Below are 27,096 nucleotides of genomic sequence, written 5' to 3'. Positions count from 1 at the left end.
AGGCAGGTCTCAGGAGGCTAAAAATTGGGGAAATCTATCTCCAACTTACGCAAACCCTGTGCTCAGAACAGCTTGACTAAAAGTGAGACCCCATCATAGTTAAAGTACTTGCCTACCCAATGTTGCACGTAATGTGTCACCAGCTTTACCAACGGGTAAACAGTAATTCAAGCAAAATGTGACACTTTCAGATCAGAGTGGTATAAATGATCAAGCCTGTACTTAACTATAAAGTAATACTTCTATAGTGCATTTCATCTGAGGATCTCTAAGTACTTTAAAAACATTAGCCAAATCTCTCAACATTTCGCCCAGACAAATAAATGTAAATATTTTTGTGATGAGTATTATTGAGGGAGAGAGAAATTAAGTGATATGCCCCAAATGTACAAAATAATAAACAGTAAGCATTTTTCATAAATAGAATACAACAGAATCCAGAGGTCCTTATCCCCACTTCCTGCTTTAACCAGCAGGTAATACTGCTTCCAAATAATATGCTGTGATAAATAAAGTTGGGTGGGGTAGCTCCCTTTGATGGACACCCAGAAAGCCAGTTAGCTGTTAAATCTCTCTTGGTAGTGGTTCTCTACTTGCTTTACCTGTAAAGGGTTAAAAAGTCCCCCAGGTAAAGAAAAAAAAGTGGGCACCTAACCAAAAGAGCCAATGGGAAGGCTAGAACTTTTTAAAATTGGAAAAAAACGTTCCCTTTGTCTGTTGTTCTCTCTGGGCTGCAGGGACAGGGAGCAGCAATGCTACTATAAGCAGGAATGCTGTGTAAGGTTTGAACCAGGTATGAAAAATTATCTTCCATACCTAGAAGGAATCATTTGGATAGAAATGTTTAGATAACGCGATCAGATTTCTTTATTTTGGCTTGTGGATCTCCTCTGTGCTAACCCCAGATGCTTTTGTTTGCTTGTAACCTTTAAGTTGAACCCCCAAAAAAGCTATTTTGGGTGCTTGGTTTTTGGAATTGCTCTTTTAAAATCTAGCAAAAGCCTAAGTTCCAGATGTATTTTCTTCCTTTTTGTTTTTAATAAAATTTACCTTTTTTAAGAACAAGATTGGATTTTTGGTGTCCTAAGAGGTTTGTGCATATGCTGTTTGATTAGCTGGTGGCAACAGCTAATTTCCTTTGTTTTCTTTCTCAGCTCTTCCCCGGAGTGGGGGTGAAAGGGCTTGAGGGTACCCCACAGGGAGGAATTCCCAAGTGCTCCTTCCTGTGTCCAAGGGAGTTTTTTGCATTTAGGTGGTGGCAGCGTTTACCAAGCCAAGGTCAGAGAAAAGCTGTAACCTTGGGAGTTTAATACAAGTCTGGAGTGGCACATATTAATTTTTAGAATTCTTGCAGGCCCCTACCTTCTGCACTCAAAGTGACAGAGTGGGGATTCAGCCTTTACATATGCTATCCAGCAAAAGTAAAATATTTCTCACTTTACCTTAATTTCTGCCAGTAAAAGACCAACAATTTGTAGATTATGTTACAATTATGTTAGAATAAAGCAGCAAGTCTGAGGTGAAGTATTCAATCAAATCAGATAATCTAATTTTCAATACCAGTGGATGGAAAAGCTATATATTCATTTTATGTATTGTGTACAGCAACGAAGCAAAATTATAGTCATTGTCCCATACTGAAAAACAGGGAAAGGTACATTTACATAAAAGGAGAGCACCTCAGAATGATGTTATCCAACATCACTAATTGGAAGTATGCAACCATAAAGCAAGTGCTCACCTGGTATGTGTCCCATAGCCTTATGGTGCACCTCAGGGGAACTTCTCTCATCAGCAAGTTATTCATCCAACGGAAAGCAAATTGCAAGTATTTCACCTCATGTTGATCTAAATGTCTGTGTACTTGTTCTGGAAGACAAAACAAAAACATTTATCACTTATTTAGAAGCTTGTCTGCAGCTATAATTATCAAACAGTCTAAAAATAAAACATTATATAAAAAACAATTCACAGAAACTGTTACAGTTAAGAGAAAGTAAAAAAAAATGGAGAGAGGTACAGCCAAACTTATCTTGCATTTAGTTTGCTGTCCCTAGGTGGTTTAGACAACTATAATTAAGGTTAAGATTTTGTCACGGGTGCTTTTAGTAAAAGCCATGGACAGGTCACAGACAATAAACAAAAATACATGGAATCCCGCAACCTGTCCTTGACTTTTACTAAAAAGACCCTGGGGGGTGAGGGGAGGACTAACAGTTGGAGCCCCGCTGGGGGATAACTGCCGGTCACTGCTCCAGCCCCGATACTCTTCCTGCGGCATTGCAGCTCGGGCCATGGCTCCAGTCCCAGCCACTGCTCCTGCCGAGGGGACTGGCTGCCAGCCCTAAGTGGCTGACCCAGTCCGCTGCTCCGGCAGCCTCAGTGGTTCAACCGGTCCTGGGCAGCTGCTCCAGCCACAGCTCCTGAGGTGGCGGCGGCCACTGCTTCAGCCCCGGGGGCTGTTCTGGTGGTCTCCAGAGACTGACCCAGCCCTGGTGGCCGTTGACCTGGCCTCGGGGGTTGCTCTAGCCCCAGGCAGGGGTTGACAGCTATCCCAGCCCCACTGCTGTGGTGGGCTAAGATATCATGGATGTATATTGAAGTCACGGAATCCGTGACCTCCATGACCAAATTCGATCTTCAAATATAATCCAAATTCTGCTGTCTCATTCATGATAATACAGATCTGGAGTAATGCCAGTGATATTCAAAGTACTTCAATTTTTTTCATAATTCAATATAAAGTGACTAGGACAGCCTAATCATTATACTCACTTATTTCTTAAACTCTTTAGGAGAGGGATCACATGAACTATGTTTGTAAAGCGCTTAGAACAACGGGTTTCCAATAATGGATTTGATAATTAACAAAAAATTAATAAAAATCATTATAGCAAGGGAGCTGAGAAATATTAGTATTTTTCATAAAAGGAATCTAGGACAAAAAATGAAAAGGTGCATGGCAAACTATATGCTACACCAGTGTTTCTCAACGACTAGTCCGTGGACCGGTGCTGGTCCCTGAGATCTCCCTGACACAGTTTAGGAAGGCAGAAAGCTGGTCCCTGATATCAAAAAGGTTAAGAAACACTGTGCTAGAATTCTCTAATGACTGAAAAACTACGAGTACTATGAAGCACCAGGGTCATGGGCCCTTGGCAATAAATCTTAAGTATGTACTTTGTAAGCTAAAGAACTCAAAACATCAATTTACCCCCAATATTAACATACATGTAGGGAAACAGAATAATGTTTAGGAGCCACTCTGAACATATTTCAATGCGTACAGCTTGACTGACCTCAATTTTGTTCACTTAAATAAATACGAACAATCAAAACAAATTGTTTTGGGTGAGTGATTTTAGTATTGCTCACACTAAAGCACATTTTCAATCACTTTTTTTTTTTTTATAAAAGGAAAGAAATGATGTTCCTAAATTGACACGTTTATTGTTTGGAGGCTGAGACAATTAGCCTCATGGAACTGACATATCTTGACTTATGTATATTAAGCACAGTTTGCCATTGTAGTTCTACATCAAAAGGGTAACAAAGGGAGACACCTTCTTGAGAATAGAAGGTCTCAGCTAATGAAATACTCATCTTTTTGAAGAACAAGTTATAAATTATGCTATGTTTCCATTATATTTATGGCTCCTGCAGTGTTGACATATTGAATGTTCTAACAAGACACTATATCTGGGGGTTTTTTGGTCTTGTGTTCACTTAACACTTATCTTCTGTAAAGCCAAAAATGGACAAGATACAGTCTTCCTATGGATCAATGCATTCTTGTGGAATCTTGCTATCTGAGTCTCAAAGGCCCTTTCCTCTAATCCACATTCATAGAGGCATTGTAATGGATAATACAGTGGGACTAGATGCTTATCGTCCCTTTTAGATACTTTTTTTTTTATTATTATTTAGCTCTTCTCAGGAATAACCAGAAAGACATTAAGACAACAGCAATAGGAGAGTACTGTACAGTTATAAGGACACATAGCATATATGGGTTTAAGGCAGCAAAGACTAAAAATAAAAGATACCCCAGTTAGTTAAAGGCTTTTGAAGAGCATCTGAAATCTTTGAATCTTTGCCAACCAGCATAGCAGAGTCCACAGTACACAAGAGAATTTGCTTTCCAATGTTGCTCCCCAGCGTGGAGCATAATGAAGATCACAGGATGTCCACATGCATACAGCACAAACCCAAGGAATAATGTCTCATTCCTGTTAACTGGAGTTCAGTTTAAATAGGTTTGTACTGTACTTATTTAATGATGTGTGCCAAACATAAATTATGAAATTATAATCACCTTTAACCTATATGTACTAATTGTTCACATATGCCAGGATAAACAGTGGGTTCAACACAACTTCTCTTAAAAACTTAGAGCATTTTAATTCTTTCAGATATTAGGGATGTTCACCCACTATGACATGACACCCCTGCAAGCTGAGCTAGAGAACAAAGCCAGTCCAGAGGAGAAAGTAAATCCTTAGAGATTTCAGAGCAATTTTTCCACAGTTATTTTTTATTACTTTAAACCTCACAGGGGTGTGCAGAAATACCACGTTTTTGTGAGACTATTTGCATGCCTTGATTCACAGCGCTACCTACTTCCCACTCATTTTTGAGAGGTATAGAACTACCTATGTAATGCTCTGTGTGTGCCTTTACAGCTTTCAAAATCGGATGAGCCATTAACAACTGACACTTTAATCCCTGATGTTAAAAGGGGTTAAATTCAAATAGGCTTTGTTTATAACAAAAGGCAGCAGCAGTAGACAGAGGAGACAATACAACTGCCCGATCCCCTAATAAGCCCAGGTGCTTTGGCCCTAATACCTGGGTTTTGGGTGGTTGGGGCAGTGACTAAGGCTTGGTCTATGCCAGGGATCGGCAACCTTTGGCACGTGGCCCACCAGGGTAAGCACCCTGGCGGGCCGGGCCGGTTTGTTTACCTGCCGCATCCACGGGTTCGTCTGATCACAGCTCCCACTGGCCACGGTTCGCCATCCCAGGACAATGGGGGCTGCAGGACGTGCTGGTTGCCGCTTCACGCCGCCCCCATTGGCCTGGAGCGGCGAATCGCAGCCAGTGGGAGCAGCGATCGGCTGAACCTACAGACGCGGCAGGTAAACAAACCGGCCCGGCCCGCCAGGGTCCTTACCCTGGCGAGCCGCGTGCCAAAGGTTGCCGATCCCTGGTCTACGCTATGAAATTACGTATATTTGCGTGGACCAAGTTATGCACGCGTCTATATTAAAATTTGTCACCCATCAATGTAAGCGGCCCATTACCGCAACCCAGTAACACCACCTCCATGAGTGACACTGACCACTGTTGACCTACTAAGGTCAACACAGCACAAGTGTAGACATTGCACTAGATGTGTTGAACTTATCCATCCTCCAATGCCCACATCCCTATGACAGTGACTGCTCTGATGAGAATTTTCAACTCCACAGGGGTCACAGAGACCTGAAGCAATCCACGCCACCTTTAAAATCACTGCGAGTTTTTGATATGCCCTTTCCTGATTGCTCATTTTGGCGAGCACACTTAAGTGCTCACCTTTGTTGTATGCAGTCGACTGCCCAACCCAACGCACATGGAGAGCTACTAAACATGCTCCTGCCTGGAGCAGGCAAGAAGTATTGGATCTCCTCAGCTTGTGAGGAGAAGAGGCTGTACAAGCACAGCTATGGACCATCCATAGGAACATGGACATCTACAAACAGATCATATGGGCAATGCTGGCAAAGGGGCATGACAGGGATCAGCAGCATGAAAGTGAAGAAGCTATGGCAGGCATACCGCAAGACTAGGGAGGGCAACAAGAAATTTGATGCTGCCGTGCAAACCTGCTCCTTTTACAACAAGCTGCATGCTATACTTAGTAGTGACCTCATCAGCACCCCATAAATGACCGTGAACACCTCAGAGGAGCCCAAAAGTGAGCCCCCTGCCATAGAAGAGAGAGGAGGAGGAGTTGAAGAAGGGACGGGATGTAGCACAGGACTCAAACCATGCCATGAACCAGGAACTGTTTAAAACTTTGCAGCACTCAAGACAGTTCCGCCAGGTTTGCTCAGATGATGCCCACTGATGACGGGGAAGGAAGCTCAGGTAAGTGTGTACACGAATTATTCCTTGCAATTTTTTTGTTTTTGTTGCTTTTTCTTTCCCTCAAGCCTCAGCTTTCCCTCTCCCCCACTTTTCTTCCCCATTTAAAAATGGCTCCCAGCCCACCTGCAAGTTAAGAGACCGGTATCAGTTTTTCATTGTTTTACTGGTATAAGGTAATCAAGTGAAATGTTGGGGAATACCTTCAAAAAGAGTATTGTGGGGAGGGATAGCTCAGTGGTTTGAGCATTGGCCTGCTAAACCCAGGGTTGTGAGTCCAATCCTTGAGGGGGCCACTTAGGGATCTAGGGCAAAATCAGTACTTGGTCCTGCTAGTGAAGGCAGGGGGCTGGACTCGATGACCTTTCAAGGTCCCTTCCAGTTCTAGGAGATGGGATATCTCCATTAATTTATTTATTTAGAGTACTATGGCAGTCGGATAACATAACCTACAATAGATCAATGTCCTGTGTCTGGGTACAGGTAGAACAAAGGTAGACTCGGCCTCCTCATTTCATTTCTTTTGCTTGTTGGGCTAGGTGGGGATGGGGGGAGAAGGGCAGATGGGGTGTCACAGAGTACTCTGCATATCTGAATAGGGATGTCCCTTTTATCCTTTTCAGAGATCTCAATTACACTTTGATGGGGATACTCTGCTATCCTCTCCCAAAGATTTCTAGGGATGGCAGCCTTGTTTCTTCCACTGTGCTAGGACACTTTCCCACAACACTCTGTGATGAGTTGGGCTGGCACCATTGCAGTAAACCAACTAGCAACATATGGGACCGGGCAGCTGTGGGAAGCCAGTAGCACCTGGTTGTCTGTGCCTTTGTCACCCTTAGGTATGAGATACCAGCCAAAATCACCACTGTCGGTGAAAATAGTGTCAATATATTCTCTGCTATTTCCCTATACCCATGGGATGGGTTCCTAGACTTTATAACAACATGCCACAGAATTCCCCTTTCCTCTGCTCTAGGCTGTACTCACCATTGTTTGAGCTGCAGAGCGGAGATGTAGGGAGGTGTTATTGGCATTTCTTATAAAGGGTTTTTCTAGTACTAATAAGGGATTTTCCAGACTTATCTTCCCTTTCCATTGTGACCATAAATCTAATGGTGTGTATCTGTTTTGATCAGCAGCTTCTGGCATGGTGACCTTGAGGGGTGCCCCCCACCACAGGAAGGATACGTTCTATGGGATTCTCCAACCCACCATTGCCTCGTCCAGTCATCAAAGGGTTTGGAGGGCCCATCAGAACACGACCATAGAGAAAAACTAAGAATGGTTGCTTCGGGAGAGGCAAAAAGGATAGAGAGAGAGAGGCGCACATTGGGAAATGAACCAGGACAAGAAAAAAAAAATGCTTCACATCATGGTCGACATGCAGGCTCAAAGATCCCATATTCAGCAGCCTTGTAGCCTTGGAGAACTCCATAATTGCTGCTCTCTACACACCCCCATCATACCACCTGGCATCACTGTGTACATCCTTACCCCTACCACTGCTTGCTGAGGGACAACAAGGAGAACCATAGCTACACATAAGTAGATTCCGCTTATTAGCAACCCCTCGGTTGCCAGCAAAATGTTGTCTTTATCTGGCAGTTGCTAATGAGTGGAAGGCAGGTTTGCAGGGCTGCAGCCGGGGAAGGAAGTGGTGGAATGTGCCTTCAATCTACCAAAAGCAAATTCAACCATCATTTTGTACCTGCTGAGCTGGTAGCTAAATCTTCCCTGGGTACTGCTGATGTGGCCAGCCCACAGCTTCATGAGTCAGGGGAGCAAAGGGCAGGCTTGATCCCCCAGAATCACCATTGGCATTTTAACATCACCAACCTCCCTGCTGGCAGCTTTTTGTAAAGTCCTGTGTTCTAAAAGATGACAACAGTTTTCTTCATCAAATCGTCACTAAACCAAGAGGTCAAGCAATTTTAACTTGGTGTTGGTAAGTACACCTCTACCTCAATATAACGCTGTTCTCGGGAGCCAAAAAATCTTACCGCGTTATAGGTGAAACTGCGTTATATTGAACTTGCTTTGATCCACAGGAGTGCGCAGCCCCGCCCCCCCGGAGCACTGCTTTACCGTGTTATATCCGAATTCGTTTTATATCGGGTCGCGTTATATCGAGGTAGCGGTGTAGTGTGGAAATAGCTTTGGATCAAATGATCAGGAACTGATTCCATTTAAAGTAAGTGGAAGGATAATCAAAACCAGGTCTTCAACTATGGTTTTTGATTTCAAAAAGGCAGACTTAAGGGAAGTAGTAAAAGAAGACAACTGCACTGAAGAGCATAAGGACTTAAATGTGGAGGAGGCTTAGAATTAATTTAAAAATCAACTCTATAAAAACTATTTGCAATTTGCATTCCAAGCAAAAGCAAAAATCTTGTAGAGAAAAGCTACAGACCAAGCTGTAGGAGTGGAGTAGGAGTGTGCTCATTACATTTGCTGATAATAAAAGTTAGGAGGTATTATCAATACAGAGGAGAATGAGAATATTGTACAGGAAAAACCGGATAACCTTGAAGAGTGGAGTAACAGAAATGGGATGAAATTCAAAAATACGAAGTGCAAGGTTATGCACCTTCCCTGACCAGCCCACACTGGTACTAGTGAAGCATTTCCAATGATCCACTAGTGCTTGCATAACAATAGAAAAGTAGCCCTTTCTGTTGATGTACTCTGTGGCCAGGTGGGTTGGCACCAAAATAGGGATATGCGTGCCACAGCTCAGGAACACCATTGCTGCAAATCAATCCCCCATTTCCTGTACATTACTGAGAGTCACAGTCCTGCATAGCAGGAGACACTTAATGGCTCTGAACACTAGCATCACAACGCCCCCCACTGTGGATTTTCCAACTCCAAAATGATTGCCCACTAACTAGTAGCAATCTGGCATTGCAAGTTTCCAGAGTGAGATTGCCACTTGCTTTTCCACTGTCAATGAGGCTCTCGTTTTGGTGTGCTTGCACCAGAGGGCTGGGACAAGCTCAAGACACAGATCCAGGAATGTGGCCATTTGCATCCAAAAGTTCTGAAGCCACTGCTCATCATCCCAAATCTGCATTGAGATGCTATTCCAACAATCAGTGCTCATTTCCTGGGCCCAGAAATGGCACTCTACCATGTGGAGCTACTCCATGAAGACGAGCAGCAAAATGGCATTTTCCCCCCCACTATGTCTATCAGTATCCTGTTATTATGGTCAAACATATCCATATCTTTCTTATCGCAAACCCAACTGTAGCAGTATTCCCTCAAGCTCTGTAAATACTGGAGAATTGTTAGCCCCAAATAGTAGAATTGTACTGAAGTCAGCCCATGCTTCTGTCAGAGAGATGGCAGAGACAGAAAAATAGTGCATGGGATTGTTGGAATTATAAGAAACAGTGCAAAAATTATAGGATGTGGAAAGTGTTATGGAATGCAGAAAGTGGAATGGTGGGAATTTGACCCCTAGCTCCCAGATATACCTGGACAAATTGCTCCTATTCTATAAATCACTGCAAAAATGTCTCAAAGGCACTCCATCGGAGGGCTGAATGGGGCAACATTGGGATACCTACCCATAGTTCACTGCATTTTACATCAGTGCAAGCACTCCTGGTGAGTACAGTACCTATGCAATCAGCCAAGCATGTACACATCTGAATGATATGCATTCTTTGGTGGCTGTACGCCAACATAACTTGTATCAACTAAACTTTGTTATGTAGACATGGCCAAAATGACAAAAGATTTTAATGTGAGCAATCAAGACACAAAATTCAAACAGCATGGGACAATTGAAGAAAATCCAAACTGCTGGTTGGTAGAACAGTTGCTTACTACTGTTATATTAAATAGCAGCAAAGCTTGCAAGTCACATACTTTCCTGATCAAAGGAGTAACAGAGCACAAAACTCATGTTGTTCTGCAGGAAGGTGTTAATACGATCAATCTCAAGCATGACTAAAGTCAATGAGTGTACTAAGCAATTAAATATGCGTCTGTGTTGAGAGAGCTGAAACAATAAAAGCCACTACCCATGGCACTGGCCAAACCATGTGGGCTAAGGAGAAAGCAGCAGACAGCAAGAGAAACAGTGGTAAGCATGGTCCTGTGGGGGAGCAGAGACAGAGCTCCGTGGGGCAAAATATTCACTGGAAAGGCAGGCTTGGAAATTGTGAGCAAGGAAATAGCCTGCTGTTTGGTACTACTGTGTTCAGGGAAATGGAACTTCATGTACAATCTTTGTAAACAAACTGTGTTGGCATAGAGAGGCCTAAAGACTAAGCAGTCCCCAGGGCTATGCTAAATAATTGTCATGCAAGACTCCCATAAGGTTTTGAGAGTGATCCTAAGTAGAAAGTAACAGAAATGTACTAGAGTTAGCGGTCAGATTTACTTTAAAAAACAAAGAAGCAAAACATGCTTTCACACTAGATTTTTGAACAAGCTTTCTACTGTACTAAGCTGTAACTGAAATCACAAGAAAGAGTACACAGGATGGAGACATATGAGGGAAGCATAACAATGTGCGGGTGTATGAAAAAGCTTATTTTTGCTTGAGTTAAAGTTTCATTATATGTATGATAAGCTTGTGTTGATGGAAATATAGACAAAATAGAATATAAAGCCTTTGATAACAAGTTGACATTTAATAATGATTTGTTAATGCTAAGCTACAGAAGCAAATCACAAATTGTAATATGGGATAAACAAGGAGAAGGGGTCTATATAGCTCACCTTGGGATAGGATGAGCTGTGGACTGGACCACAGGACTCGTGAATGCCACCCTTTCTATTTGTGCTGTTTGAGCCTAGATGCCTACTCTTTAATAAACTAAACTTGAGCTTCACCATCTGACATCTGGTCCATGACTAATCTAAAAGCACTCATTATTTATAACAGGATGGCACCAAAGAAATACCTAATCAATTTATCAAAGATGCCTAATCAATTTATCCCAATGCAAACCAACCAACCAAGGCCTTGAATATTAGTTAACTGCTCAGGCCAAGGGGCAACAGTATTCTTGGTCAAAGGAACTGGCCATGGAACAAACTTCTGGAAAGCAGGCAAATCTGACCACTTTTAGGAAATGCTGCAAAATCTTCCTCTAGGAAAAAGCCTTTCTAACGTAAGAATGAGATTCACAAGAGTGACACCTCCTTCTACCCATAAACCCATATGTGATCCAGGGACCCGTTGGTGCCAACAGGCAGAAGGCACAAGGGGGTGCATAAAGTTGTATCAGGATCCCTTGGTCAGCTACATGCATAATAATTCACCATACGGTGGCATCCAAAGCCTCTCTGAAGAGTAGCCCACTAGTCACAATAATCATTGTGAAATGTGTGTATGGATAATAGCATATATGCTAAAAATTATGCTCTTAAGGTCTTGGAATTAAGACTGGTCCCCAGGAGGTAACATACTTTGGAATTATTCCTTTCAGGCAGGAGGTAACAGACACATATCTCCCTTTCTGGTCATCTGTGCACAATGTATGCCTATCTGCATATAGAGCCAGGGCAGGAATGAAAGATTGTGAAGTCTACAAGAGAAGAAATCTATAGCATGAAACAAACAGCAGGCCTGGCTGGGGGGTGGGGGGGAGAGAGACTCTGTTTATGAATAAAGACAAAGGATTGTTATGGTATATATTGGGGTTCAAGGAAACATATGGAATCCTTCACCAAGGAGGCAAGCTGAAAGAGAGCTTGTCTCATGAAAAGAGGATCACAGCCAGCCTGGCTGTAAAGCACCTGAAAGGATTCTGGGAGAACAATACTTAGACATAAGAGTACCTTGTTAATCAAATCTAGACTCTAAAATGTGTGTTAGGATTTTATTTTATATGTAATCCTTTGTTTCCAATACTTCTACATGCTACTACTTGAATCTCTCTGTTTTGCTAAATAAAGTTGTACCTGATTTCACAATATACATATCTAAGATCTGCACGTTAAGTGGAGTGGTAATCTGAAGTAGAACTGGTAAACTGGGGTGTACTGATTCTTTAGAAACAGAGAATCTGGGCATATTATGAGTGTCCAGTGGACCAGGGGCTGAACTCTCAAAGGAGATGCTTGGAGTGCTGAAGGGTTGGGATGTGTCAATCATTAACCTGTAAAGTAACAGTGGGGCATGTGTGGCCTAGAGGGGAGTGCTTGTGTTGCCCAAGGCCAGTAGAGTTGGGCAACTGACCCATGGCAGGCACAAACAAGGCTCCCTCATGCTAAAGAGCAGGTGGTAGCAATGTGCCTTACAACCCTGGGGAACCCTAGGAAGAGTCACGCCCTACCAAACAAAAGACAACAAAGGAAATTAATAAAAATCTAAACAAAAACATTACCAGAAGCAGAGTTTTGACCCTGAAAAGGATGAAGTGCCAGATTCCATGAAGTCCACTACCTCACTATAGATATGATTTTTACATGGAAGACGTTCAGACACCACAATGATATGCAGCAGTGTAAAACAGACAGACAGATGGAGTAACAGTATGTGCATAAATCCAGACACTAGCAAGCACATTTTTAGCACTATTTATTACTGCATCAATAGCAGAAGATTTACATTCACAAAAAACACTTACACAAACCATTGGATTTTAATCGGAATTGAAGACACTCACCACTTTGTAATATTAATTCATTTCTCTGAACTTCTTAGCTACTAACTAATCTTTAGAGTTTTTCTATAGATTAAAACATCTTGGATGCAAGAGTGAGAATCAAAGTTTCGATGTAAAATACATATCAAGTCTCCATCATGTATTCCACAAAACAGTGGATGTGGAATTTGCTGCATAATCCACCCCTTGCCAAAGAACTGAACTCCATAATTACATTTTCGGGTTTTTAAAATTATTTATCTATGTAAAAATATATGTTTCTAGCCCTAAGGATTGTGGAAAAAGTCCTTGAAATCATGAACTGAACATGTAAACTAAAGCAGTATCGTGTTAGAGTCTGCAGATAGCCTTACAGAATGGCTCAGAGATCTGAACTGTCCCTTGCAATGAAATGCTGACACTGACACTTAAATATGACAATTTAATTGTCAACACGGTTGACTATTTCACTACCTATCATTGTAGCAGAACCATAGATTTACTATCTTTACCTCTTTCTCTGTCCACCTCCCATGCCTCCAGTTCTGCTCCCAATAACTTGTATACAATACAAAAATCTGTATCACACTGAAAACTTGGGAACACAAAATAAACTGACCTTAGTAAATAATTAAAAAGAACAAGGGATTGTAGTATTAACATGATTGTTTATTTTCATACATAGATCATTTTAAAAGTGATTTAAAAAAAATTAAATGAAGCTTCTTCAGAATTCCATGAATTTTGCCTTGGAGTATACAGATTTATTGTATAAATGCACATTTAAGAAAAAAATAAGGATAAAAAAAATCACAATGTAAAATTATGATATAACACAAGTTCCAGATATATTTAAATTAAAAAATAAATCTATTTTTCAATTTTTAACTTCCAATTTTAGTTTTGTTATATACATTTTAATTTGTAACTCCTGATGCATATTAAAATTATTAGTGTCATTTTAAAAAAAATCTGAGATAATAACGGTCTTTTCTTAAAGCTGCAGTAGTGTTGAGAAGATGAACTTTTTCATCCACTTTAAATGGTTTTATTTTATTGCTATGCTTAAAAGTATATGCAATTAACTAGATATTGGTACAAGATACACAGATATTATAAATGTAGAAAATGATGGAGGTGGGAAGACTGGGGAGGAAGGGCAAGTACCATTCATTATGAAAAAAATACAGAATGTTGCATCTGGAATGAGTTTGTGGAGTTCTTGTTTTTAAACCTTAAACTTCCAATGGTGGCATGCAATTTTAGAATGCTCTTGTCAACTCTTAGGCAATCCCACTCTGCCCCAGGAGAGATGCACACTGAAGAAAGAACAGTCAGTTCTCTAACTTTAAATAGCAAGAAAGTACTAATACAGTCTATTTTTGAAAGTGGAACAATACATTATATACTTAAGAGTCAAAACTTTAAAGGAGTACAAGTTTCAGAGCACTTTGCCCTTTCGACTTCCGCATGATTAGGGGCCTGAACACCTTTTGGCCACCATCTGCTACACAAGCAAAGTGAAGAATTAATACTGTGTGCGAGTCCTTGCTTTAGGCAAATTTGGCAGCAAGTTAAAATCATGGAAGTAAGACAATGCTAACTTACTGTATAAAAAGGTCATTGTCGGATACATATATTGAAGATTTTCCATTAGATAAATCCATTATATCCAGTGAGATACAAAAAAAAAAAAAAATCAGTCTAATTGAGGCTTTCACTCTGGAACACTAGATAGGGATTTTGCTCTTCATATAACAGCCACATATTCTCATCTCCTTACAGGAAGCCTTTGAAGTAAGTAATGAAAAGCGATAAACTGCCAGTTGTGATACTTCAACTACGATTTTTAATAAATGTTCTGAATTTCTTGTCTGTTGCCTTCTATTCTAAAAAATGTTGGAAAATATGCAAAACTTTAAGCATTACTTGCAATTTATATAGATCAGAACAGAAATGCATAAACTGAAAAGACTCATTCTTCCTACTTTATAAGAAACTGTGAGCAGATGCTATTTCACTGATAAAGGTAATATGGATAACAATAATCCTAAATTTAAATTTTCCATTTCACTGGAAATAAGTATGTACATGTGATGAATGAGCATGCAGATGTAATTAATGTCATCTTTCTGACTTAAAATACTTTTCATAAGATACTTATACAGCAATTTATGATAATAAAATTATGCTAAAGTCACAAGAAATAATAGTACTTAAATCAAAATGCAGAAGAAATAAGGAGTATATTTATTTAACACACTTCACAGCATTTTCTTAGAACCTATCCACAGATTGAAAACATTGCTGAAAGAGGTCTTCTTGATTAAAAAAAAAAAAATACTGATACAATCTGATATAGATTTATACTACATAGTAGGAATGAGAGCAATTGATATAAAAATGTGTGTTTATGCACAATACATTCACTATTTATAGGTATTTGTTCAAACAGCATGTATAATCATTCATAGTCACCTTAAATAGAACACCACAGAAAAGATATTCTATCATATTATAAGAACAACAGCTACCTACGACTTCTAAAGTAATTCCATCCACCATTCCTCTGCTGGGAACACTGTAGTCAAAATAAAGCATTTGGGTTCAATCCCATTGACTACAGTGGCTTTGTCTATAGTCTCTCTGGTAATACAATGTTAAAGCAAAAACTGAACGGAAATCTTCAGATCTCAACTGGAGACAAAGGCCTTATTTAACTAAATTGGTTTAGAAACATTGATTCCTTATTTAAGCTAAGTCAATATAAGGCCTGTTGGACGTAAGTGTGTTAAGACTAGAGAGCTGTACAAATTTAACTACATAAAATTAAGCCAATGATTAAGTGCTTTCCTGAATAGTAATGGACTTAAGCCTGTGCTGAAAGGCTTTCCTGAAATAGGGCCAGTGCTCTCAAATTTTTGCTAGATGCCATACACATAGACACAAAAAGCAACAGTCTCTGCACCAAGATCTTACAACTAAAGGTCCCAATCCTGCAGACACTTACATACATGCTTAACATTACTATCACAAGTAGCCTCATTGACTTCAAAGCATGTGCATGAGTGTTTGTAGGATGGGGGACCAAGGCCCTGATTCAGAAAAGCACTTGTGTATGTACTTAAATCTACCCCTATACAGGACAGCACATAATTTAAAGCATGTACTTCTATTCCATCCACACATTTAAGCGCTGTCCTAAATAGGGATGCTCTTCAGAATCATGGCTTAGGATAATTTACAGACAAGGAGATGATGGAAAGGAATGTAATACAAGATTTTAAAATAATATATTTGATACTTTGAACAATATTTTGATAAGATACCGCTCCCCACAAACAAATCTCTTAATGTTGACAGACTCTACCAACTAGTTTGCACACACCTGAGTATCAAACCATGGCTCTTATCTAGCCGCAAGGTGGGAGGGCAAGGAAGAAGAGAAGAGAGGCTAGTCCTATAAAAGAGTAGAGGAAGAATCAATAGAGATATCTAGAGTTCAGAGTCCCAGGAGGATACAGGATGACTCACAGAAGATTGCAAGGGAGAAAAAAAGACAAGAGGACTTTGTGACGTTCCCCTCTGGTGTCATCCGGACCGATGATCTGCTAGGTCTCTCTAATCCTTGACTCTGGGAGCCAGCCTTAGAATCTCAGAATATCAGGGTTGGAAGGGACCTCAGGAGGTCATCTAGTCCAACCCCCTGCTCAAAGCAGGACCAATCCCCAGACAGATTTTTACCCCAGTTCCCTAAATGGCCCCCTCAAAGATTGAACTCACAACCCTGGGTTTAGCAGGCCAATGCTCAAACCTCTGAGCTATCCCTTACCCTGCTCTGCTGTGAATCCCCAATCCTGGGCTGTTCATGCACAGCCTCTGGAATGTAAGCTGCTCCCAGCTACTTGCAATCGAGTGACACTAGCCAATATCTCCAGTCCCAGATGCAACCCTAGGAATCTCCGTCTTGCAGTGTCCAGTTATGCCCGCTGGACGCTGCAAGCTTATAAGAGTTCGTCAATTTGACAAAGTAATTGATATGTACCAGGTTTGTTATTCCAAGGGGAGCCTCTGTCATGCTTCAAACCAAACACATTGTTTCAGGTGGAATAAACAAATAAATTTATTTACTATAAAGATAGATTTTTAGTGATTATAAGTCAAAACATAAGTCAGATTTGGTAAATGAAATAAAAGCAAAACGCATTCTAAGCTGATCTTAACACTTTCAATGCCCTTACAAACTCAGATGCTTCTCACCACAGGCTGGCTGGTTGCACTTCAGCCAGGCTCTCCCCTTTGATCAGCGCTTCAGTCATTGGTGTAGTGTCTGTAGATGTAGGCGGGAGAGAGAGCATGGCAAACGTCTCTCCCTTTTATGATGTCCTTTCTTCCCTCTTGGGTTTGCCCCCCCTCCCCTCTTCAGAGTCAGGTAAGCATTAATAATAATAATAATTAATGGAGATATCCCATCTCCTAGAACTGGAAGGGACCTTGAAAGGTCATCGAGTCCAGCCCCCTGCCTTCACTAGCAGGACCAAGTACTGATTTTGCCCCAGATCCCCAAGTGGCCCCCTCAAGGATTGAACTCACAACCCTGGGTTTAGCAGGCCAATGCTCAAACCACTGAGCTATCCCTCCCCCCCCACTGAGCTATCCCTCCCCCCTCATCATAGTTCCAAACTGACCAAAGGAACAGGGGTGACTCCTGTGAGAGTCTAATAGATTCTTTTGTTGCTGCCTAGGTCAGCGTCCTTTGTTCCTGTTAGGCTGGGCTGGGTTTATCCCATCCCATACATGCCCTGATGAGGTATGACCTGCCTCTCTGTTCTTGGAGAGTTTTTGCCTGGGCTTGCTTTAAGCCATGAGGATAAATTTTTCAGCCTCATGACTACATATATGAAATTATAACCTATAACATTACTATAACATTACTGTAATAACAATGCTCAGTGCATCATGAGCCTTCCGAAGACACCCGACATGACAAACTTTGCATTGGATACCACACAATCGTTTTACAAGGATGAACAATGGGGGTGCTGGGTGTTCCCCCGAGGTACAGAGCATCACAGACTTGCAGCCAGAAAGAACAGGAAGAAGGGTAGAGAATCACATCATCACCAAGAAAAGGCAGGTCTACCTGATTGGTGACTCCCTACTAAGAATAATAGACGGGCCGGTCACCAGAGCTGATCAGGAGAACAAAAGGATGTACTGTCTGCCAGGAGCTAAGATACAGAGCTGTGTTCTACAGTGTGACTGTAAGCTGTGGTGTACTGTTCCTTTGGGAAACAGAGGATCTGGAATTCTGTGAGCATCCAGTTGATCAGGTGCTGGGCTCTACAAGGAGATGCTCAGAGGATGTCTAATGTTAACCTGTAAAGCAAGAGCAGGGCCTGTGGAGGCCTGGAAGGCCATGCTTGTGTTGCCAGAAGCTGGTGGTGTTGGGTAACTGACCCACAATGGCACAGACAAGGCTTCCTCACACTAAGGGCAGGTGGCAGTGAGGAGTCTCACAACCCGGGTATTAACTATTGGCACCATATGGTAAGTCTAAGGGTGGTTGGAGGGAGCCAAGTCCTGCACTCTTCTCTCCTCCTCTGGAAGAGGGAGCCTCCTGCCCCATCTGGGGTGGGTTAGAGATGGACATTGGGTCTATGTCCTAGTCCTATGGGGGTGCGATTGGGGGGAAGCCAGCCTGCTCTTCCTCCTCCTCCCCACTTTCAGCTCAGGTATCTCCCAGGGTTTCCCATTAAAGTGTTTACTGCTGATGCAGTGTGGCCCTGGTCATAAATGAACTTTTTAAGCCAAAATTTTGCTGAGAAATACAAGGGAGAGAAGGGAAATGGTGATTTTAATAGTGTAGATCTTAGCTAAACTTCAACAGAATCTAATGGGGGCAAATAAGATATTTTTTAAAAAAAATAGATACCAAAACATTTTACCAACTCAAACTGATAAAAAACACATGCATCTTGTCAATGAAGCAACCTCAGGAGTGTGATCCAGTAAGTCATTAAAAGTATTCAACAGTACATTACAGGAAGAAAGCAATATTTTATCAAATTGCAATGGTAAGAGAAACGTAGGGCAAATGGATGAATTTTGCCGTTCTTTATAAAAACAATGAGACCAGGTTACTCATTGTAAAGCCAAATAAAATGGCAGGGGGAATTTATATATAATGTAACTGCTCAGCTTGGAATCTGTCTGGGATAATGGTGTTAAAATCCTTTTGGTCATGACATGTTTACATTACAACTTTTAACCAGTTAGTGGCATAATTGACTAAGCATTGTCCTACTGTGACAAATTTTTCTTTTTGTAACTGGTTCTGTGTGTATTTCCCCCTCTTCCCTCCATCCCAGTATACACAGGACATCGCTACCTGTGCCAGTAACTGATCTGTTTGATCCTCCACTCCATCCCTATCTATGTAAGGACATCCCACTGTTCACTGTTCCATATGGGTGCCCAAATTCAGATATCTTAAAGAGGCCAATTTTTAGAAATCTGAAAATCAGGCCCTTTAAGTTGTCTCAAGTTAGGCACCCAAGTATACGGCAACCAAATCAGTAGAATCTTGAAAAATCTTGCCATAATGTACAGATGGCATGTTGTACTAATTTAGATGGAATAAAGGGGCCAAAGGTATTAACATAACCCAATCACTTGTCCAACATTAAACAATGTTAAACAAGGTTCAGGATTTGATGTACACAGATCTCAGCCTGCTTAGTACTATGGTAAACACACCATTAAAAAAAAATCTTTAATAAAAGGTTTAAAGAAGAAGGAAAACCAGTTAAAGCATTTGAAATGTAAATTATTAAGTAAGGCTTTGATTTTAACAGCATTCTTTTTTCCCTTTCTTTTTAGCTGGAGAGAGTTTTATATGAGAAAGCCCTCCTGTTTGACAATCTCTTAGATGGTAATAACCGCTCTTTTGGGGAAAAGAAGTTAGTTGATCCCATTTCATCCCAGGTGGTGTTTGGGATTCAGCTGGAGACAATAGCGGCGGTGATATCATCTGGGTCCCTCTCTCTGACCCCATCAGGACATCTCCCAGGATCAGGATGATGAAAGCCCAAGGTCCCAACAGAATAGCCCATCCCTTCATTATTTTGTCCACCAAATTACTCCTAGTTTCCAACAAACCAATTTTGGTTCACTGATTTCTGGTTTCAAACTTTTTTGTTTATCAAGCATGCTAACACAATCCTTGAGTTATATCAGTAGGCCTTTTTGTTGTTTACACTAATTCAGTCTCTCTTTTATACCTTTTCCTCATCAACATTTGTTATCACAATTAGGGCAAATTTTTAGGACCAATTATCACAACAGGCCTAACTTACAAATAGTGCTATAGGATGAAGATTCACTAAGGGCCAGGATCTTAGGTTTAAGTCTCATCTGAAAGACAGCATCTCTTGCACAGTGTGCCCTACCACTAACATAGGCCATTGGTTCAATACTGACTCAGAGCAAATGGTTCCAGTTACTGGCTCTCCAGTACTTCCTTCAGAATCTAGGATACAATGAAAGATCCCTGGCCAATTACTAATAATAATAATCCAGCCTGAGCTGCTCTGCATATCAAACTTGACAATCATAAATTGCAGTTTGGGTAGGTAGTGATTTTTATTAATAAAAAAAGAAAACACTGACCTATAATGCTGGAAGATTATTTATTTAAATAAACAAAACAAAAAATCTGCTTCTCTAGCGACATTGTACCTAACAGCAAAACACAGCACATTAAAGCTAAGCCCATAAGAACTGTGAAATTTGATTAAACACAGTGATACATACAAGGAACGACAGCTTCTCTTTACACAAACCTCCAAAATAAAAAATATCCCCCACCCCACGATGCCCAGACGTTTCAAATTCTGCAATTAATATGTAAATACTTAATAAAATAAATAAATAAATAAATAAATAAATACTTACCAAACAGCCTCTGTTGATATATAGAAAAGGAGTTGGCATTGCTGTAAAACTTTAGGAAATATAACCTAATAAAGCTGTGATCAACAAATGAGAAAACTAAGGCGAGGTCTACACTATAGGAGGTTTTTCTAGTATAACTATACCAGCAAATATTTTTGTTTAGATACAATTTATATGGGGGGGGAAGTGCTTTTTCTGTGCCTACATGAGGCTTTTGCCGGTGTAGAAATGTAAAGAAAAAAATCATACCCAAAACTGACAGTCTACTGGCAAATGTTTTAGTGTAGACCTGGCCTAATTGTAGGGAAGTATCTCAATATAATGCATAGAAAATTATATGTGAATCCCAATGCAACAGGCTGAGAATTTAACTTTTTAATATGAATACAAATTATCAGTTAAAAGTTGGCAAGTCTGAGGCATCCTAATTAGAATACACCATCATTTTCTGTAATTCGATCTTTACATAATCAGAATTGGCTGACAACCATGTTTAAAGAAATAGTGTTATTTGGACAAATGATTTACATGGCCATTTCATTTTCTGAATACGGGTATTACAGAATCTTTTTGATTGTAAACTAATCTAAGATGCATGCTTTCCTACAGCTAAATATAATTCAAGTCACGAGGTATTAAATTGATCTCACTTCACAGATATTTGCACTGGAATATAGCACAAATTGACAAAGGTGCTTACAGTTTTAATTACCAGGAAGCAACAATTTTTTGGAATAAATAATAGAATATAAAAGGATAAAATATGCCATTCCTGAGTGACCAGCTTTCAAAATGTTGACTCTGCTCTTTAAACTTCAGGACGTGACAGTTTAATAGCTGGGTTTATCTATGCAAAGTCAGCAGCTGCATGCAGAAGATAATATAGATAGTAATGCTGGAAAGATGCAGTATAACCAAATTACCAGTACTCTACAATTTCCTCAGGTTTGTGGGCTCTAATCTTGTCTATCTTTAGAATTTATTTTAAATACAGACAGGCAATATTTGTGTCTTGCTTACTGATTTCAGCTTGAATATTTTGATAAGTCATACGAATTCTGAGATAGCCACACAATTTATTCTCCTGTATATTGCAGGGCTTTTGAAAACAAATTATTCTCTCATCAAAATTTAATTTGTACATCTACTAAAGAGAATAGAAAATATTATGCTTTCTTATTTTTCCTTAAATATTAAATTTAAACTTATATAAAATGTTAGCATCTAGCACATTTTGGGTGTTTAAAAATATACATGTGAGGCCACAGCAGTCTTGCTTTCAAATAGATATATATGGATCGGATCTGCTAGGACTTGTGCCACAGACTATAAAAGACCACATCTTACTGAGAGTAATTTATATGGATAAAGTGGTGGAAATTAAGTCTGTTTGTGAACTAAATCCATATTCTTCACCAACAGGGTAGATGAAACATTGGTGAAGGATTTGAGAAAACGGGGGAAAAAACAGAATTTTTAAAAATTTATGAAGTACTCTTACCCAATGACCATATCGCTAGAAATCAAACTTTCAAATAGGCAATATAGCTCAGTAGGATGACCAGATGTCCCGATTTTATAGGGACAGTCATGATTTTGGGGTCTTTTTCTTATATAGGCTCTTATTACCCCCACCCCGTCCTGATTTTTCACACTTGCTGTCTGGTCACCCTATAGCTCAGTAATGAAAGAGATACCAACTGGTATAAAGTTAACATGCCACTTCAACAGTGAATACAGGCCAGACCAGACCAGAACTCAACATCTGAATGTCATGCTGAAGGAAGTACTAATATCAAGTTAAAATTGATTGATAAAAGAATAAACTAATTGCACGGTAGCTGGCTAATTGATCTATTTCATGAATATAGACATTCTCTTGGCCACTTCTCTGGAAGAGTAAGTCTTGAATCCTATGGGAATAGGTTCCATTGATACAGGAAAAAAACATCCCCAGACATTTTAAATAAAAAGATCGACAAATGTGCATAAATGCTTACTATCCTCATCTTCACCATTCCCAGGCCCTCGGTTCAAACAATGTGCATGACTGCAGACTAAAGAGAAGATGCAATTATTGCTATTTCGCCCACATTCTAGTGGCCAGCACAGTTATCCAAAAATATATGATAAATGAAGAGGCTTTTTGCTCCAAGCTCAGTCCAACAAGTAAGATTCAGAATCTGAGTGGATTCATTAGCCAGCTTCCACGCTGTCTTTTCCTCCTTATAAGAAAGCCAGTTTCTGAGTGATGACAAGAATCTTACATTCCAATTGCAGCCAGTTTCTCTCTTGGCAGGAAAGAAATCAACTTTTTTTAAAAAGAAAAGCAAATACTCTGTGTCACCAGGCACAGTTAGCTTAGGACTTCCCAGACTGAAAAAAAAAAATTGAAAAAGATTTTATGAAATTCAGACAGTATTAGTGTTTGAATAAACACTATTCATTATAAACATGGTCTTTTTTACTAAAATTTTGCCTCGTATTATAATCAGTTGCTCTTTGGACTTTAATTTGTGGGCTAGTACTTCAAAAAATTAAAGATGCCTGGGTATACAGTATTTTAAGCATGTCTAACTCCTTGTTTCAAAAATAAATTTAATTTTTTGCTTTTGTGAATCCATTATTTTTAGAACACATCCTAAAATCACCTGACAGAATTTTAATTTGCTCTCTGCTGCATGTGCAATTTCAGTTAAGCATAACTAATGTCAAATTCAAAAAGTCTTGAGTTCTATTTCTCACTCATTTATGGCATTTTATAAACAAAACAACAAACTAAAAATGAAGCACCAGCACTGATGGCAACCAGTAACAATGGCCAGTGTTAAACTAACCAGGGTCCATAATCTAGCCAGATACCAACTCTTGTGTACAACACTACTCATTAGCACATAAACATTCACATATTCATTGGTGTATCACTTTACAAAAGACCTCTTGCTTAATATCAAAGCATTACAACTTTTTTTGGTTTATACATTTCTTTGGAGCAAAATTCACTTTTACATAGTTCTAGGGCAAATCTTATTCATATGTGGATATATCAATGTTATATTATTTATTTCAAACCAATATTTAGATTTTAAATGTAGATTTTAAACAAAACATCAAATAACTATCAACTGTGAAAAACAACTCCATCCATAAGAAAACCCAGTATTTAGACTAGGTAGCTGCAATTATCAGTACTCTCTAATCTCCTACCTACACTTCACACACAAGCATACTCCATTTACTAGGTTGAAAAAGAAAAATGCACAATAAATAGACTACCAAACAAAATACAATTCTATGTATCAAGAATATCACAAAAACAGTAAAGAATATTATTTGACACAAAATATACTATTGGTGTTTTATTTATGTGCTTTTAAAAAACCATGGTATTTTGTATGCATTGATGATGTTAAGATTTAAAATATTGGAGACCACTACATTGGAACTACATCTGCCTCATGTGGAACCATTTCAGGTGTTCCTGCAATATGAATAATTTTACATTATTCAATATGTAATACTGCTTCTAATAGAAAACCATACGTAAACAAGCAGGCTCAAACCTTTATTATATTTAGTTTCTAGAATTCTGACATCAACCATGTTGCGGACTTGTGCAGCTGACTAGCACAAGTCCTAATCACAAAGTCCTACTTAATTAAGCTCTATTTTAAGGACTAAAATCAAGTGCTAGCTCAGAACAAACACTAGATTTAATGGTTTATCTACACAGGGTGTTTAGTCAAGCCAAACTTGAGTTAGTCTGGTCTGAAAAAGCTGAAGTACACAAAAGCAATTCCTTACAGCACAGTACTCTGCACATAATATGAACGCTGGAGTCCTTTTTCGTCTACTCTTTGAGTACACACAATATTGCAACGCACTAGTCTGGCAGTCCTTCAACTGCTATTCCACACTGATTTGCAGATATCCATGACCAACCTGTCTGTTCAACTGTGCCCCCTCCACTGCTCTGGGGTGAAGTTGACCAGATGGTCCCTCCCCTGTTTAAAAGGTGGCATGGTGCCAGGATCTGCCTATGTACTCCTGGATTCCAATGTATCCGCATTACAGCAATATTACTTCAGCAGCCTTTACAACAGGCCTCAAGCAGCTGCTTGGACTTGTGCTGAGACCCTAGATCTCCTAACCATCTGAAAAGAAGGGTCAGTACAGCAAGCTTTTGGAGCCAACCCAAGAGAATAAAGATATCTGAACATTGTTAGTCAAAGGTTTGTGCTAGGTCACAACCGGGATGCAGACTAGAGCTGGATAAAGAGCAAACAGCTCAGGAGAACCTACATTAAAACCAGGGATGCCAAGAAACAGGCTGTGGAGACAGAACCTATCCATTTTTTGAGGAGCTGGAGAGGATCTTAGAAATTACACCACAACTGAACCAAAAGACATTGTGGACTCTGCCCCAACCCTGAGGACAAGCAGCTAGAATCATCAGAGGAGGAACACGAGGAGGGCAGTGAAGAGCTCTCTACAGAAAGCCAGCATCTCTTCAGGATTTAGGATCCTACGGGCAGCCAGGAAGGAAGCTAGCCCAATTCCTAGCCAGAAACCCATCCCGGGACTCAGGAGGCACATCCTATGGAGGGAACCTTGGGGTGTAAATATCAACCTTTACAATTTATTATTATACAATTAGTAAACTATTCAATTTTTTGTATAATTTCAATGGATAATATCAATGTTTATTTTTTAAGCATTTTTTTCTATTTTTGTCTATTTAAATTTTCATAATTTCAAAATTATGGGATATATCAAACAATTATTTAATGACAGTAGAAGACAGTCAGTCAATTTTAGTTAAAGCTTTATAACCATTAAAAGAAACTGTCAACATCATATGTCAACATTTTAGGCTTACATCAAACTCTATTAAGTTCTCAAGCAGCATTTTTATTACTTTGCCTATCTGCACATTTTTATCATCATCGATGGAAGTATTTTTTGTTGGTTTGGTGAAATCAACTGTGATGTTATTGACATGAACTGTGACCGTATAGATCATTGTTGCAATCAGGGTCCTATGGTTGCACCAGGTCTTGTACAGAGGAGGTCAAGTGGGGTGTCTATGAAAAGGTTGTAGTTTCCTGGTTATGATTATGCTGTCTTTATCATTTTTGTATTTGAGGTTATGAATTTGCCTATGTACTTGTATCTCAAGGTGTTGAGATTGGGGAAGTAGGAAAACAAAACAGTCACAACACCTGCAGCAGCCACACCTTCGAAGTCAGGGCTCTATCAATGGCTGAGAGGCTGGCTAACCTGAGGGTGAAGAAACAGAAAACTCAGGATGAAATGTTCACAAACCTCTTTACAGACTCCCCAAAATTTTGAAAACACAGAGAGCTGAAGGTTGTATTTGAGGTAGGAGAGAGAAAAAGACAGGGAGTTATCCAGAGAGAGTGCTGCAGTGGCCCGAGATAGCATTGCCATGGCAAAAGACACTGGAGAGAAAGATAGGGAGATGCAAAGACAACTCCTGGAGGCAATCCAGAGGCAGAATGTCCTGTTGCAGCACATGCTGCTAGTGGGCACACAGGCAACCCAGTGCCCTCCACCAGGACCCAGCTACATTCTGCAGGCCCTCGACAATATATGTTCCCCTATGTACCGCTGCAGTTGTTTTCCCAGATGCCATTCCCCTTCCTGGACCAAGTTCTTGACAGTGAGAATAATTACACCGTCATACAATTACAACAATTACACAGCTACAACCCAACTCTTTTGTGCCAATTCGCTTGATAACCTTGAGCCCCGACACTCAATGTTGGAAGGCAGAACAGCAAGCGGAGGCAGGACTTTTACTCATCTGTGAATTGGAGCGCCGCTCCCCATTGCTGTTTTCTCCCCTCCACCGCACTTCGTTATTTAAAAGATTTGTTTCATTGTTGCTTTAATTAAAGGTTTATTTTTGGTTTTTATATAATAAATTGTGCTTAATAATTAAAGCAGATAAAATTCATTCAAAAAGTGTTAGTTCTGCAGAGGACACAGAAAAAAAACTTTGCATAAGTCTTAGGGTTTTACAAAAGTATAAAGGCTAGACACAAGATGAAAATAAGGACTATCACAATGTTCACTTCTAGCACCCATAAGAGACTGCAGTGCTCACAATCCATTTCCCAACTCCCGCCATCAAGGGATAACAGCTGGGTGTACAGCTGCACATTTTCAAGCCCAAGACTCAAAGTAAGAGCAATAAGCATCCCCAATAGTATTGTCCTGGCTGTTTCAATCGTGGACACCTTGCTGGCTGCTCAAAACACTGAGCAAGTCTCTGTACTTCAGCCTCCCGCCCATGGTTAAAGCTTTCTCCCTTGCTCTCACAAATATTGGGCAAAATACAACATGTAGCTATAATCTTAGGCAAGATTTTTTTCTG

At 40.0% G+C, this 27,096-nt stretch overlaps 1 protein-coding gene across 1 annotated transcript in view; it reads right to left on the bottom strand.

The window, feature by feature from the left end:
- TBC1D22A (TBC1 domain family member 22A) overlaps nucleotides 1-27,096 on the bottom strand; it is a 456,657-nt gene that overhangs the window by 164,897 nt on the left and 264,664 nt on the right. The window contains exon 11 of the mRNA XM_065417476.1: nucleotides 1,742-1,869. Within this exon, the coding sequence (XP_065273548.1) occupies nucleotides 1,742-1,869 (128 nt within the window). The remainder of the gene's footprint in view (nucleotides 1-1,741; nucleotides 1,870-27,096) is intronic.

The sequence above is a fragment of the Emys orbicularis genome, chromosome 1 (genome assembly GCF_028017835.1).
Source record: "Emys orbicularis isolate rEmyOrb1 chromosome 1, rEmyOrb1.hap1, whole genome shotgun sequence".
In the NCBI taxonomy this organism is placed as follows: domain Eukaryota; kingdom Metazoa; phylum Chordata; order Testudines; family Emydidae; genus Emys; species Emys orbicularis.
This window is presented reverse-complemented; position numbering and strand designations above follow the sequence as displayed.